The sequence below is a fragment of the Salmo salar genome, chromosome 19, assembly GCF_965601325.2.
Source record: "Salmo salar chromosome 19, fSalSal1, whole genome shotgun sequence".
In the NCBI taxonomy this organism is placed as follows: Eukaryota; Metazoa; Chordata; class Actinopteri; order Salmoniformes; family Salmonidae; genus Salmo; species Salmo salar.
In genome coordinates this window covers 34410997-34427015 of record NC_138309.1, presented here as the reverse complement: position 1 = coordinate 34427015, position 16019 = coordinate 34410997, and the positions used below count along the sequence as shown (strand labels likewise).

Below are 16019 nucleotides of genomic sequence, written 5' to 3'. Positions count from 1 at the left end.
AACATTTGTTATTGAAGTAGCAGTCCTGGGAGTGCATTCTGACGAAGACAACAAAGGTAATCAAACTTTTGTAATGGTAAATCGGAGTTTGGTCAGGGATAAACTTGGTCGGTGTCTAAATGGCTAGCCGTGATGGCTGGGCTATCTACTGAGAATATTGCAAAATGTGCTTTCACCGAAAAGCTATTTTAACCTCTGATATCTAGACGTTCCGCTAGCGGAACACCTGCTCCAATATCCAATGATAGGCGTGGTGCGAATTACAAATTCCTCAAAAATACAAAAACTTCAATTTTTCAAACATATGACTATTTCACAACATTTTAAAGACAAGACTCTCCTTTATCTAACCACACTGTCCGATTTCAAAAAGGCTTTACAGCGAAAGCAAAACATTACATTATGTCAGCAGAGTACCAAGCCAGAAATAATCAGACACCCATTTTTCAAGCTAGCATATAATGTCACAAAAACCCAGAAGACAGCTAAATGCAGCACTAACCTTTGATGATCTTCATCAGATGACACACCTAGGACATTATGTTATACAATACATGCATGTTTTGTTCAATCAAGTTCATATTTATATCAAAAAACCGCTTTTTACATTAGCATGTGACGTTCAGAACTAGCATACCCCCGCAAACTTCCGGGGAATTTGCTAACAATTTACTAAATTACTCACGATAAACGTTCACAAAAAGCATAACAATTATTTAAAGAATTATAGATACAGAACTCCTCTATGCACTCGATATGTCCGATTTTAACATAGCTTTTTGGTGAAAGCTCATTTTGCAATATTCTAAGTACATAGCCCAGCCATCACGGGATAGCTATTTAGACACCCGGCAAGTTTAGCACTCACCAATATCAGATTTACTATTATAAAAGTTTGATTACCTTTTGTTGTCTTCGTCAGAATGCACTCCCAGGACTGCTACTTCAATAACAAATGTTGGTTTGGTCCAAAATAATCCATCGTTATATCCGAATAGCGGCGTTTTGTTCGTGCGTCCCAGACACTATCTGAAATGGTAAATCAGGGTCGTGCGCATGGCGCAATTCGTGACAAAAAATGTCTAAATATTCCATTACCGTACTTCGAAGCATGTCAACCGCTGTTTAAAATCAATTTTTATGCAATTTATCTCGTAAAAAAGCGATAATATTCCGACCGGGAATCTCCTTTTCGGCAAACAGAGGAAAAATCACAAAGACGGGGGCGGCCAGGGCACGCGCCTAAGCCCACAGTCCCTTGATCGGCCACTTGAGAAAGGCGATAATTTGTTTCAGCCTGGGGCTGGGATGACGACATTCAGGTTTTTCCCGGGCTCTGAGCGCCCATGGAAGACGTAGGAAGTGTCACGTTAGAGCAGAGATCCTTTGTAAAAGATAGAGATGGCAAAGAAGTTCAAGAAATGGTCAGACAGGCCACTTCCTGTAAAGGAATCTCTCAGGTTTTGACCTGCCATTTGAGTTCTGTTATACTCACAGACACCATTCAAACAGTTTTAGAAACTTTGGAGTGTTTTCTATCCAAAGCCAATAATTATATGCATATTCTAGTTACTGGGCAGGAGTAGTAACCAGATTAAATCGGGTATGTTTTTTATCCAGCCGTGAAAATACTGCCCCCTAGCCATAACAGGTTAAAATCGGACATATCGAGTGCATAGAGGAGTTCTGTATGTATAATTCTTAAAATAATTGTTATGTTTTTTGTGAACGTTTATCGTGAGTAATTTAGTAAATTCACCGGATGTTTGTGGGGGGTATGCTAGTTCTGAACGTCACATGCTAATGTAAAAAAGCTGGTTTTTGATATAAATATGAACTTGATTGAACAAAACATGCATGCATTGTATAACATAATGTCCTAGGGTTGTCATCTGATGAAGATCATCAAAGGTTAGTGCTGCATTTAGCTGTGGTTTTGTTTTTTGTGACATTATATGCTAGCTTGAAAAATGGGTGTCTGATTATTTCTGGCTGGGTACTCTGCTGACATAATCTAATGTTTTGCTTTCGCTGTAAAGCCTTTTTGAAATTGGACATTGTGGTTAGATTAACCAGAGTCTTGTCTTAAAATGCTGTAAAATAGTCATATGTTTGAAAAATGGAAGTTTTGGGATTTTAGAGGAGTTTGTATTTCGCGCCACACCCATCATTGAATATTGGAGCAGGTGTTCCGCTAGCGGAACGTCTAGATGTAAGAGGTTAACCCACTGGAGACAGACTAGGATGGATCTACTTGTTCCTAACCCACTGGAGACAAACTAGGATGGATCTACTTGTTCCTAACCCACTGGAGACAGATTAGGATGGATCTCCCTGTCCTTAACCCACTGGAGACAGACTAGGATGGATCTACTTGTTCCTAACCCACTGGAGACAAACTAGGATGGATCTCCCTGTCCCTAACCCACTGGAGACAGATTAGGATGGATTTCCCTGTCCCTAACCCACTGGAGACAGATTAGGATGGATCTCCCTGTCCCTTACCCACTGGAGACAGATTAGGATGGATCTCCCTGTCCCTAACCCAGTGGAGACAAACTAGGATGGATCTACTTGTTCCTAACCCACTGGAGACAAACTAGGATGGATCTCCCTGTCCCTAACCCACTGGAGACAGATTAGGATGGATCACCCTGTCCCTAACCATAACCCACTTGAGACAGACTAGGATGGATCTCCCTGTCCCTAACCCACTGGAGACAGATTTGGATGGATCTCCCTGTCCCTAACCCTAACCCACTGGAGACAGATTTGGATGGATCTCCCTGTCCCTAACACACTGGAGACAGACTAGGATGCCTCTCCCTGACCAGCTGGGCCTTCCTTACCCCTCCACTCCCCTCCCTCTCCTCCTCCCACTCTTCCTCACTTTCCTCTCTCCTCCCTCTCAACTCCTCTCCTCTCCTCCCCCTCTCCTCCCCCCTCCCCCGGCCAGGTCTTACCCGTCGTATCCAGGCGGTTGAGACCAGGTTCCACTTCCACAGGGTCCCGGGTCACTAGACGACGACTGGTTGCTAGGGGAACTGCGGTAGTGCTGGTCTCCCTTATTACACATGGTCACCTGCGGGTTCTCACAGTCAGCCCTATAGACAGACAACATATAGAATCTATATATTATATACTGTTATATATTATGACATGTAGGTTCTCACAGTCAGCCGTATAGACAGACAACATATAGAATCTATATATTATATACTGTTATATATTATGACATGTATAGTAGTGCTGGTCTCCCTTATTAAACATGGTCACCTGCGGGTTCTCACAGTCAGCCCTATAGACAGACAACATATAGAATCTATATATTATATACTGTTATATATTATGACATGTAGGTTCTCACAGTCAGCCCTATAGACAGACAACCTGAGGGTTCTCACAGTCAGCCCTATAGACAGACAACCTGAGGGTTCTCACAGCCAGCCCTATAAACAGACAACCTGAGGGTTCTCACAGTCAGCCCTATAGACAGACAACCTGAGGGTTCTCACAGTCAGCCCTATAGACAGACAACCTGAGGGTTCTCACAGTCAGCCCTATAAACAGACAACCTGAGGGTTCTCACAGTCAGCCCTATAGACAGACAACCTGAGGGTTCTCACAGTCAGCCCTATAGACAGACAACCTGAGGGTTCTCACAGTCAGCCCTATAAACAGACAACATATATAGTAGAAGCTGTTATACACATATGTTAAACAATTTTCTGTCTGTCTGTTTACTGACTTGTCTAAGGTTTTTGATACTGTAGACCACACTCTACTCTTAAATACCGTAAAACTTCAATTAAACGCAGAATCTCAAATAGCTGACTGTCTCTTTTCATTGCACGGCACACATATTAGCAAATAAACGTGTTTCAAATAAACACCAGTTCTAAATGAATAGTTTACGAGGTTACCATGAATTCATTACAGGGTTTAATGTTTTAATTTACAATTTTTAATTTAACCTTTATTTAACTAGGCAAGTCAGTTAAGAACAAATTCTTACTTACAATGACGACCTACCAAAAGGCAAAAGGCCTCGTGCGGGGACGGGGGCCGGGATAAATATATATAGGACAAAACACACATCATGACAAGAGAGATCTAAGACAACAACACAACAACACAACATGACCACAACATGGTAGCAACACAACATGGCAGCAGTACAACATGGTAGCAGCACAAAACATGGTACAAACAATATTGGGCACAGACAACAGCACAAAGGCAAGAAGGTAGAGACAACAATACATCATGTGAAGCAGCCACAACTGTCAGTAAGAGTGTCCATGATTGAGTCTTTGAATGAAGAGATGGAGATAAAACTGTCCAGTTTGTGTGTTTTTTGCAGCTCGTTCCAGTCGCTAGCTGCAGCGAACTGAAAAGAGGAGCCACCCAGGGATGTGTCTGCTTGTATGTTTGACTAGTTACATTAAATAATTCAGTAATGACTCGAAAAAAATTATGTCAATCATCCGTTTTTATTCGATAAAATAAACTCCTAGCCATTGGCTGCTAACAGCTGAGAGCTGCTAGCTAACTGGCAAGCGCAAAAACAGTCAACTTCGGGAGTACAGACCCCCAGGAATTGGCTGATCGACCTCTACTGGCAAAAGTAAAAACTGCCGGAAATGCACAGTTAAAGAAAAATTATTATTCTGTCAACGAAAAGTAATCTATTTTTTTTATAGAGACAAACTAACACAAAAGAAACACGACAGTGTGTAAACGATAACACATTAGTGATGGGAATTAAGAAATTGATTAAAATGCTGGAATTAAAATATGTATACATGATCTCTTCCCTGGAGTAACCAACCAACTAACCAACTAACCAACTAACCAACTAACCAACCAACCAATATCCTCTCACCTGTGGTATTGGCCCTAACTAACTAAGTAACTAACTAACCAACTAACTAACCAACCAACTAACCAACTAACTAACGGATATCCTCTCACCTGTGGTATTGGCCCTAACTAACTAAGTAACTAACTAACCAACTAACTAACCAACCAACTAACCAACTAACTAACTAACTAACTAACGGATATCCTCTCACCTGTGGTATTGGCCCTAACTAACTAACTAACTAACTAACTAACTAACTAACTAACTAACTAACTAACTAACTAACTAACTAACTAACTAACTAACTAACTAACTAACTAACTAACTAACTAACTAACTAACTAACGCTAATATCTTGAGAATTGTACAGTGGTGCAGTAGACAGTGATTCTAGAAGTCAGCTGGGGTCAAGAGCCAGAGGGAATCATAATCACTGTCACACTGTATGGCTGCTCAGGACAGCTCTTATGTAAAACCATCACACAGACAGACAGACAGACAGACAGACAGACAGACAGACAGACAGACAGACAGACAGACAGACAGACAGACAGACAGACAGACAGACAGACAGACAGACAGTAGAGTTACATCTTTTCACTCTCTCCAGGAGCAATCATTATATAACAGGCTTAAACAAGAGAGTGTATTATGCTGTCATTCTTTATAGACCTTCAAAATGTCTGTTTACCCTGAGGATGGTCCTCTTGACTGTTGCTGGCTACACAGAGCTGTCTGAACAGCCAGTCAGCCAGTCAGTCAGTCAGTCAGTCAGTCAGCCAGTCAGCCAGCCAGCAAGTCAGCCAGCTAGCCAGCCAGCCAACCAGTCAGTCAGCCAGCCAGTAAATCAGCCAGCTAGCCAGCCAGCCAGTCAGTCAGTCAGCCAGCCAGCCAACCAGCCAGTCAGCCAGGTGTACAGTATGGAGCAGGACCATTTTAGGACTACTGTATGGTCACAACTTGTAGACTTGTTTACGTGCTGCTGTGCGGTTTGTTGCTAACGTTACTTTTCTACCTGCCAACTTTACAATTTTTACTATATAATTACCGTTTTATATTTTACATTTTTCCCTCGCTCAACTTTTTTTCATTAAACTTTTCACCCCGGACGCTTTATCTGAACATGGTTCTACAGGACCTCCACCTGCCGAAGCTAAGTAGTAACATTAACATTCCCACGGGGGGCCAGCACAGAATTTTTTTCAATGAAATTGTATGAAATGTATGCATTCACTACTGTAAGTCGCTCTGGATAAGATCGTCTGCTAAATGACTAAAAATGTAAATGTAAAGTTATGCCTTCTAATTGCAGTCGCTGTACTCATAATATACAGGAGAACGATCGCCTTATGGCGAGGATAGCTGTGCTGCAAGCCCAGCTTCAGACGCAATCATTAGGCAAGGGTAATTTCAGTGTAGGAAAGGATGAAACAGCGTCTGTGCCACCAGTAAGTACAGATAGTAGTATAAATCTCCCTCGCACAGTCCCCACAGCCGGACAAATTTCTCATGGCTTCTGGAAGGTAATGCTGTAGGAATGCTCAACCGGTGTCGCTCATTCAGCCGACAGAAACTTTCAACCGGTTCTCCCCATTAAGCAACGAGTCGGAGTCAGAGGCCGAGCCTTCTCTGGTCTCTATTCCTCCCGTTACGGGGTCTGAGACGCCGAAGCTTCCCACCATTAGCTCTGGCAAATTGAAAGAGTATAGGGATATAGTTATCCACGTCAGCACCAACAATGTTAAGATGAAACAGTCAGAGGTCACCAAGCGCAACATAGTGTCAGTAAGTAACTTTGCTAGAAAGATGTGTTGGCATCGATTAATTGTCTCTGGCCTCCTCCCAGTTAGGGGGAGTGATGAGCTCTACAGCAGAATCTCACAACTCAATTGCTGGTTGAAAACTGTTTTCTGCCCCTCCCAAAAGATGGAATTTGTAGATAATTGGCCCTCTTTCTGAGTCTGCACAACACTGCCAGGACCTAGGATCAAGGGAGACACTCAAGTTTTATATCTCTTGACACAATGATGAAAATAGTCATGGACTCTAAACCTTCAAGCTGCAAACTGGACCGTATTCCAACTAAACTCCTGAAAGAGCTGCTTCCTGTGCTTGGCCCTCCTATGTTGAACATAATAAACGGCTCCCTATCCACCGGATGTGTCCAAAACTCACTAAAAGTGGCAGTAATAAAGCCTCTCTTGAAAAAGCCAAATCTTGACCCAGAAAATATAAAAAACTATCAGCCTATATCGAATCTCCCATTCCTCTCAAAAAATGTTGAAAAAGCTGTTGCGCAGCAACTCACTGCCTTCCTGAAGACAAACAATGACCAAGGCTCTGCATCTGTCCTCGTGCTCCTAGACCTTAGTGCTGCTTTTGATACCATCGATCACCACATTCTTTTGGAGAGATTGGAAACCCAAATTGGTCTACACGGACAAGATCTGGCCTGGTGTAGATGTTATCTGTCGGAAAGATATGTTTGTCGCTGTGGATGGTTTGTCCTCTGACAAATCAACTGTACATGTCGGTGTTCCTCAAGGGACCACTATTGTTTTCACTATATATTTTACCTCTTGGTGATGTCATTCGGAAACATAATGTTAACTTTCACTGCTATGTGGATGACACACAGCTGTACATTTCGATGAAACATGGTGAAGCCCCAAAATTGCCCTCCCTGGAAGCCTGTGTTTCAGACATAAAGAAGTGGATGGTGGCAAATGTTTTACTTTTAAACTCGGACATAACAGAGATGTTCTAGGTCTCAAGAAACAAAGAGATCTTCAGTTGGATCTGACAATTAATCTTGATGGTTGTACAGTCGTCTCAAATAAAACTGTGAAGGACCTCGGCATTACTGTCACGTCAGTATGAATGATTCGGGAGACAGGCACAGGAATGCGTAATAGTTTTTTTTAATTACACCCAAATTACGGTGTGCCGTGTAAAGGCACGGGGACGAAGACCAAACAAACACTATACAGAAACACAGGGTTGAAACCCAAACGAAAGAGCGAGGAGTACCTCGAATAAATACACAAGCTCACATTAACACATTTTTATTTAAAAAAATATTTAACCTTTATTTAACCAGGTAGGCTAGTTGAGAACAAGTTCTCATTTAGAAATGCGACCTGGTATTCATGTGTCAAGCAAGTGAATGTTATGAAAGATGTGTGTCAACTGTTAGGACAAGGGATAACTGAAATCCAACTGACGCCATTGTCCTGATCCATCCACACAATGTAAACTAGAGCTGACATTAATTGACTATCTTTGACTGCTGTCATACTGACACATTCATTATAATGCCATTATGGCTTTTGTGCTGATTTCTATTATTTATCAAGGCTACTTGGCGCGTATAATATAATGCTGTTTATAATTATAATAATGTTTAGGCTACTGATGTTTTCATAATTTGACCGCTCATCTTGCTGACTGTGCATCTTGGGTCTGCGGTTGTTAGGCCGGTTGGACGTACTGCCAAATTCTCTAAAACAACTTTGGAGGCGGTTTATGGTAGAGAAATTAACATTAAATTATCTGACAACAGCTCTGGTGGACATTCCTGCAGTCAGCATGCCAATTGCACGCTCCCTCAAAACTTGAGACATCTGTGGCATTGTGTTGTGTGACAAAACTGCAGATTTTAGAGTGGCCTTTTATTGTCCCCAGCACAAGGTGCACCTGTGTAATGCTCATGCTGTTTAATCAGCTTCTTAATATGCCACACCTGTCAGGTAGATGGATTATCTTGGCAAAGGAGAAATGCTCACTAACAGGGATGTAAACACATTTGTGCACAACATTTGATAGAAATACGTTTTTTGTACACATTCATTATATGTAACATTTTTGGGATCTTTTATTTCAGCTCATGAAACATGAGACGAAAACTTTACATGTTGCGTTTATATTTTTGTTCAGTATCTTTATAAAAAGAAGCTGTTAACCTGTTGGGTCTAGGGGGCAGCATTTGCACGTCTGGATAAAAAAAATGTACCCGATTTAATCTGGTTACTAATCCTACCCAGTAACTACAATATGCATATACTTATTATATATGGATAGAAAACACTCTAAAGTTTCCAAAACTGTTTGAATGGTGTCTGTGAGTATAACAGAACTCATTTGGCAGGCAAAACCCTGAGACATTTTCTGACAGGAAGTGGATACCTGATGTGTTGTATTGACTTTAAACCTATCCCATTGAAAAACACAGGGGCTTAGGAATATTTTGGCACTTCCTATTGCTTCCACTAGATGTCACCAGCCTTTACAAAGTGTTTTGAGTCTTCTGGAGGGAGATCTGACCGAACAAGAGCCATGGAACGATGATGGCCCATTAGACACCTTGCGCGCGAGTTGATGTTGGGTACCCTCGTTCCAATACGTTATAAAAGAGTATGCATTCGTCCACCTTGAATATTATTCATGTTCTGGTTAAAAAAGGCCCTAATGATTTATGCTATACAACGTTTGACATGTTTGAACGAACGGAAATATATTTTTTCCCCTCGTTCATGACGAGAAGTCCGGCTGGCTTACATCATGTGCTAACGAGACGGAGATTTTTGGACATAAATGATGAGCTTTTTTGAACAAAACTACATTCGTTATGGACCTGTGATACCTGGAAGTGACATCTGATGAAGAGAATCAAAGGTAATGGATTATTTACATAGTATTTTCGATTTTAGATCTCCCCAACATGACGTCTAGTCTGTATCGCAACGCGTATTTTTCTGGGCACAGTGCTCAGATTATTGCAAAGTGTGATTTCCCAGTAAGGTTATTTTTAAATCTGGCAAGTTGATTGCGTTCAAAAGATGTAAATCTATAATTCTTTAAATGACAATGTAATATTTTACCAATGTTTTCTAATTTTAATTATTTAATTTGTGACGCTGACTTGACTGCCGGTTATTGGAGGGAAACGATTTCCTCAACATCAATGCCATAGTAAAACGCTGTTTTTGGATATAAATATCAACTTGATAGAACTAAAAATGCATGCATTGTCTAACATAATGTCCTAGGAGTGTCATCTGATGGAGATTGTAAAAGGTTAGTGTATCATTTTAGCTGGTTTTATGGTTTTGGTGACCCTGTCTTTGACTTGACAAAACATTACACACAACTCTTGTAAATGTACTGTCCTAACATACTCTAAATTTATGCTTTCGCCGTAAAACCTTTTTGAAATCGTAAAACGTGGTTAGATTAAGGAGATGTTTATCTTTCAAATGGTGTAACATAGTTGTATTTTTGAAAAATTTGAATTTTGACATTTATTTGGATTCAAATTTGCCGCTCTTGAAATGCACCTGCTGTTGATGGAGTGCACCACGGGTGGCACGCTAGCGTCCCACCTAGCCCCAAGAGGTTAACATGTTCTAACACCTATGCTTGCTGTTTTATAGTTGTAACAAAGGTGAATAAAATTGATTGAGAACTTGAATTTGTTGTGATTTGTCTGTTTTTACAGTAACTATTGTGAAAATGCTATTGTGTTATTTGAAATAAAAAAATGATCAGATTCTAATGCTATCCTTCATAAACACAACCAAATGACTACTTTTGTAATAGCATATATGAAATGCATTAATTACACTGTCAGAATGTTGCAGTCAGAATTACTAATTGTAACCCACCACCTGGTTTTGGTCTTCTGTAGCAACATTTGAAATTGTGTTTTTTTTTACATTGGATAAAAGTAGAGACTCTCCACCCATTCAGCATCATTCACACCCTCTTAAGCCTTAGCCCCACCCATCTCTTTAAGGATTCACAGTGTAGTAAATAACCAACAATTTCAAGACTAAAAGTGGTGAAAGTACCAGCAAAAAGTAGTAGTAAAAATAAACGTTATCTAGTCCTTGTCCTAATCTGACTTTGGTGCAGGTCATGTCTTCACATTACCGTCTCTGGTAAACACACACAATATCAAATCAAATCTACATTTATTTGTCACATGCACAGGATACAAAAGGTGTAAACAGTACAGTGAAATTGCATAGTGGAGTCTTTTGTTAAGACATGTAGCTAGCGAGCTAGCTAAACAATGAACCGTCATCTCTAATGCTGCATCAAAATAATTGGGAACCAAAAAATATATAAAACATCTGACTGGGAAAAATGCATTTGAACGGTCATCCAACTCAGAATTCCAACTCGGGCCTCTTTCTACAGCTCCTACACAGATCATACACATAACGTTAGGTAGCGAGCTAACGTTAGCAATACACATACGTAAGCTAAGGACTGAACACCTCCTTCACAACTGGATCATGGACATCCTTGACTTGCCGCCCCCAGGTGGTGAAGGGAGGCAACAACACATCCGCCAAGCTGACCCTCAACACGGGGGCCCCTCAACGTCAGCAAGACAAAGGAGCTGATTGTGGACTACAAGAAACGGAGGACTGAGAATGCCCACATCCACATTGACGGGGCAGAGCAGTTTGAGAGTTTCAAGTTCCTAGGTATACACATTACTAAGGAAGTATCATGGTCCACACACACCAACACAGTGTGTGTGTGGTGTGTGCATCTTGCCAATCATGAGGCTTAAAGATTTGGAACGGGTCCTCAAATCCTCAAAAAGATCTACAGCTGCATCACCGCTTGATATGGCATCCGACCGCAAAGCAATACAGAGGGTAGTGAGTATGGCCCAGTACATAACTGGGGTCAAGCTCCATGTCATCCAGGACCTCTATACCAGACGGTATCAGAGGAAGGCCCTAAAAATAGTCAAAGACTCCAGCCACCCATGTCATAGACTGTTCTCTCTGCTACTACACGAAAAGGAGTACCAGAGCACCAAGTCTAAAAGGCTCCTGAACAGCTTCTACCCCCAAGACATAAGAATGCTAAATAGTTAACCAAATAGCTACCCAGACTATCTGCACTGACCACCCTTTTTGCACTAACTCTTTTGACTCATCCCATACGCTGCGGCTACTTCTTATTATCTATCCTGTTGCCTAGTCACTTTACCCCTACATACAGTTGAAGTCGGAAGTTTACATACACCTTAGCCAAATACATTTAAACTCAGTTTTTAACAATTCCTGACATTTAATCCTAGTAAACATTCCCTGTATTAGGTCAGTTAGGATCACCAATTAAATTTAAGAATGTGAAATGTCAGAATAATAATAGAGATAATTATTTATTTCAGCTTTTATTTCATTCATCACATTCCCAGTGGGTCAGACGTTTACATACACTCAATAGTATTTGGTAGCATTGCCTTTAAATTGTTAAACTTGGGTCAAATATTTTGGGTAGCTTTCCACAAGCTTCCCACAATAAATTGGGTGAATTTTGGCCCATTCCTCCTGTCAGAGCTAGTGTAACTGAGTCAGGTTTGTAGGCCTCCTTGCTCGCACACGCTTTTTCAGTTCTGCCCAAAAATTGTCCATAGGATTGAGGTCAGGGCTTTGTGATGGCCACTCCAATACCTTGACTATGTTGTCCTTAAGCCATTTTGCCACAACTTTGGAAGTATGCTTGGGGTCATTGTCCATTTGGAAGACCCATTTGCGACCAATCTTTAACTTCCTGACTGATGTCTTGAGATGTTGCTCTAATATATCCACATCATTTTCCGTCCTCATGATGCCATCTATTTTGTGAAGTGCACCAGTCCCTCCTGCAGCAAAGCACCCCCACAACATGATGCTGCCACCCCCGTGCTTCATGGTTGGGATGGTGTTCTTCGGCCTGCAAGCCTCCCCCTTTTTCCTCCAAAAATAACGATGGTTATTATGGCCAAACAGTTCTATTTTTGTTTCATCAGACCAGAGGACATTTCTTTAAAAAGTACAATCTTTTTCATCATGTGCAGTTGCAAACCGTAGTTTGGCTTTTTTATGGCGGATTTGGAGAAGTAGCTTCTTCCTTGCTGAGCGGCCTTTCATGTTATGTTGATACAGGATTCGTTTTACTGTGGATATAGATACTTTTGTACCTGTTTCCTCCAGCATCTTCACAAGGTCCGTTACTTTTGTTCTGAGATTGATTTGACCCTTTTCTCACCAAAGAACGTTCATCTCTAGGCGACAGAACGCGTCTCCTTCCTGAGCGATATGACGGCTGTGTGGTCCCATGGTGTTTATACTTGCGTACTATTGTTTGTACAGATGAACTTGGTACCTTCAGGCGTTTGGAAATTGCTCCCAATGATGAACCAGACTTGTGAAGGTCGACAATTTTTTTCTGCGGTCCTGGCTGATTTGTTTTGATTTTCCCATGATGTCAAGCAAAGAGGCACTGAGTTTGAGGGTAGGCCTTGAAATACATCCACAGGTATACCACCAATTGACTCAAATGATGTCAATTAGCCTATCAGAAGCTTCTAAAGCCATGACATAATTTTCTGGAATTTTCCAAGCTGTTTAAGGGCACAGTCAACTTAGTGTATGTAAACTTCTGACCCACTGGAATTATGATACAGTGAATTATAAGTGAAATAATCTGTCAGTAAACAATTGTTGAGAAAATTACTTGTGTCATGCACAAGGTAGATGTCCTAACCGACTTGCCAAAGCTATAGTTTGTTAACAAGAAATTTGTGGAGTGGTTGAAAAACAAGTTTTAATGACTCCAACTTAAGTGTATGTAAACTTCCGACTTCAACTGTACATATCTACTTCCATTACCTCGTACCTCTGCACATCGACTCAGTACTGGTACCTCGTGTATATAGCCACGTTTTTACCTCATACCTCTGCACATCAACTCAGTATTGGTACCTCGTGTATATAGCCACGTTTTTACCTCATACCTCTGCACATCAACTCAGTACTGGTACCTTGTGTATATAGTCATGTTTTTACCTCGTACCTCTGCACATCGACTCAGTACTGGTACCTTGTGTATATAGTCATGTTTTTACCTCGTACCTCTGCACATCGACTCAGTACTGATACCTTGTGTATATAGTCATGTTATCATTGCTTATTCCTATTATTATTATACTCTCTTCATTGTGGAAGGGCCAATAAGGAAGCATTTCACCGCTAGACTGCACGTGTTGTTTACGAAGCATGTGTTAAATAACATTTTATTTGAAAACATTAAATAATCCCGGGAATCAATAGAACATGGCTCAGAGAAACAATATAACATTTACTATAACTCCCACCACGATGGTGGGATCGTTGAGGTTGGTTCTCGCTCGAGGGCACTACCAGCGGGAGGGGCTGGTTGAAATGGCCACTCATGGAGGTTTGTAGTTTGAAAAACCTATTCAGTGGCATGGGGTGAAGATTCCCGCTGTGTTTCGTGGAAGAATGTAGCTCAGCAGTGGGCGCTGTCATTGGGTATGTTAGCATAAAATCAGCCTCAAGAACGAATAGTACTGTAGTAATATTCTTAGATTCCATTGAAAAGGTGAATACGATAGTTGAGAGTGGTGTTGTGTTGCGGGAGACACAGACGTTGGTATTTCCTCCTATGAATCCGGAGAAGAAAGTTCTACTTTGTAACGTGCCTCCATTTGTTAGAGATGAAGTGTTGGAGAGAGAGTTATCTCGTCATGGTCAACTTGTTTCTACAATAAAGAAGATTATTTTGGGATGCAAATCTCCTTTGCTGAAACATGTCGTGTCTCATAGGAGACAAGAGCACATGATTTTAAGGAAGGATACTGACAAACTGAATTTAGCGTTCAGTTTTAAAATTGATGGGTTTGATTATGTGTTCTACGCTTCTACTGAATCAATGAAATGCTTTGGGTGTGGAAGAGAGGGGCATTTCGTGCGTAATTGTCCAGAGAAAGAGCCCGGAAGGAGCTCTAGCGCTGGTGCAGCTAAAGCACCACTGATAAGGGATGAACAGGCTAAGGGTTCAGGAGAAGGGAGAAGGTGGGCAGATGTGGTAGGAAAAGTAAGAAGGGAAAGCAGTGTGGCTACGGGGGAAGTTGAGGTAGATCAGGAAAAAGAAGGGGGGGACAGTAGGTGAGACTGCGATTGAGGTCGCTGAGGGGGGGCTGGAGAATTCAATGGGAGTTCAAGAGGAGAGTGAAACAATGGAAAAAGAAGCAGCGGTTTTCAAAGTACCGAGGAGGAAGAGGAAGAATTTAAGGGGTGATGAAGGTTCTAAGAGGAAGGTAGAGATGATAAATCAGTTGGGATAAACAGGAAGTAGAGATGATAAATCAATTGAGGATTAACAGGAAGTAGAGATGATAAATCAGTTGAGGATAAACAGGAAGTAGAGATGATAAATCAGTTGAGGATAAACAGGTTGTAGAGATGATACATCAGTTGACGATAAACAGGAAGTAGAGATGATAAATCAGTTGAGGATAAACAGGAAGTAGAGATGATAAATCAGGTGAGGATAAACAGGAAGTAGAGATGGAGTTTTCTTCTGGGGATGACAGCGATAGTGAGGCATCTGATGCTTCACAACAAAATAGCGAGAGAAATGGGGTGGAAGGGAGGTATTGGATTGAGAAGGTACATAAAATTCTGAATTTGACAAAAGGGAAGAAATATATGCTGGATTATGTAACAGATTTGTTTCTTGAAAGTGAATAGTTTATAGAGTCAGTAAAGGTTCTGGTGTAAAAAATAACGGGTGGAGGTTTGACAAGCCCAGAAATCTCTTGACTAAAGAAAGTGTTCACAAGAGTGACATGTAAGGTAAATTCTAAAGGAAATGGAAATGGCTTTGCCAGGGTGGTTGGAATGATGTAAGGGAGGTTTCAAGTATCTTTGGAGTGTACCTGGGGGATGAGGGGACAATGGGAAAAAACTGAAATGGGGTGGTTGAAATGGTGGAAGGGAGGATGAGGAGATGGCGTTGGCTGCTATCTCGAACGTCATACAGGGGCCACACTATTATTGTTAACAATGTGGTTGCTTCTGCACTGTGGCATCGGTTGTCATGTTTAGGGACACCATCTGGCCTTCTGGCCAAGATACAGGTGATTATTGTAGATTTATTTTGGGATAAATATCATTGGGTTCCACAAAGTGTTCTGTATTTGTCAGAAGAGGAGGGGGGACAAGGTCTTGCACATCTGGCTAGTAGGGCTGCTGCTTTCCGGTTCCAGTTTATTCAAAGGTTGCTTTATGGACCGGGAAATGTGGTTTGGAGAGGTGTCCAGGTCTTGTATTACAGCAGGTAG

The 16019-nt window shown here is 41.3% G+C and overlaps 1 protein-coding gene across 1 annotated transcript in view; it reads right to left on the bottom strand.

Moving 5' to 3' along the window:
• sipa1l2a (signal-induced proliferation-associated 1like 2, genome duplicate a) overlaps positions 1 to 16019 on the bottom strand; it is a 735281-nt gene that overhangs the window by 47110 nt on the left and 672152 nt on the right. Inside the window, exon 14 of the mRNA XM_082965719.1 lies at positions 2964 to 3104. Within this exon, the coding sequence (XP_082821845.1) occupies positions 2964 to 3104 (141 nt within the window). The remainder of the gene's footprint in view (positions 1 to 2963; positions 3105 to 16019) is intronic.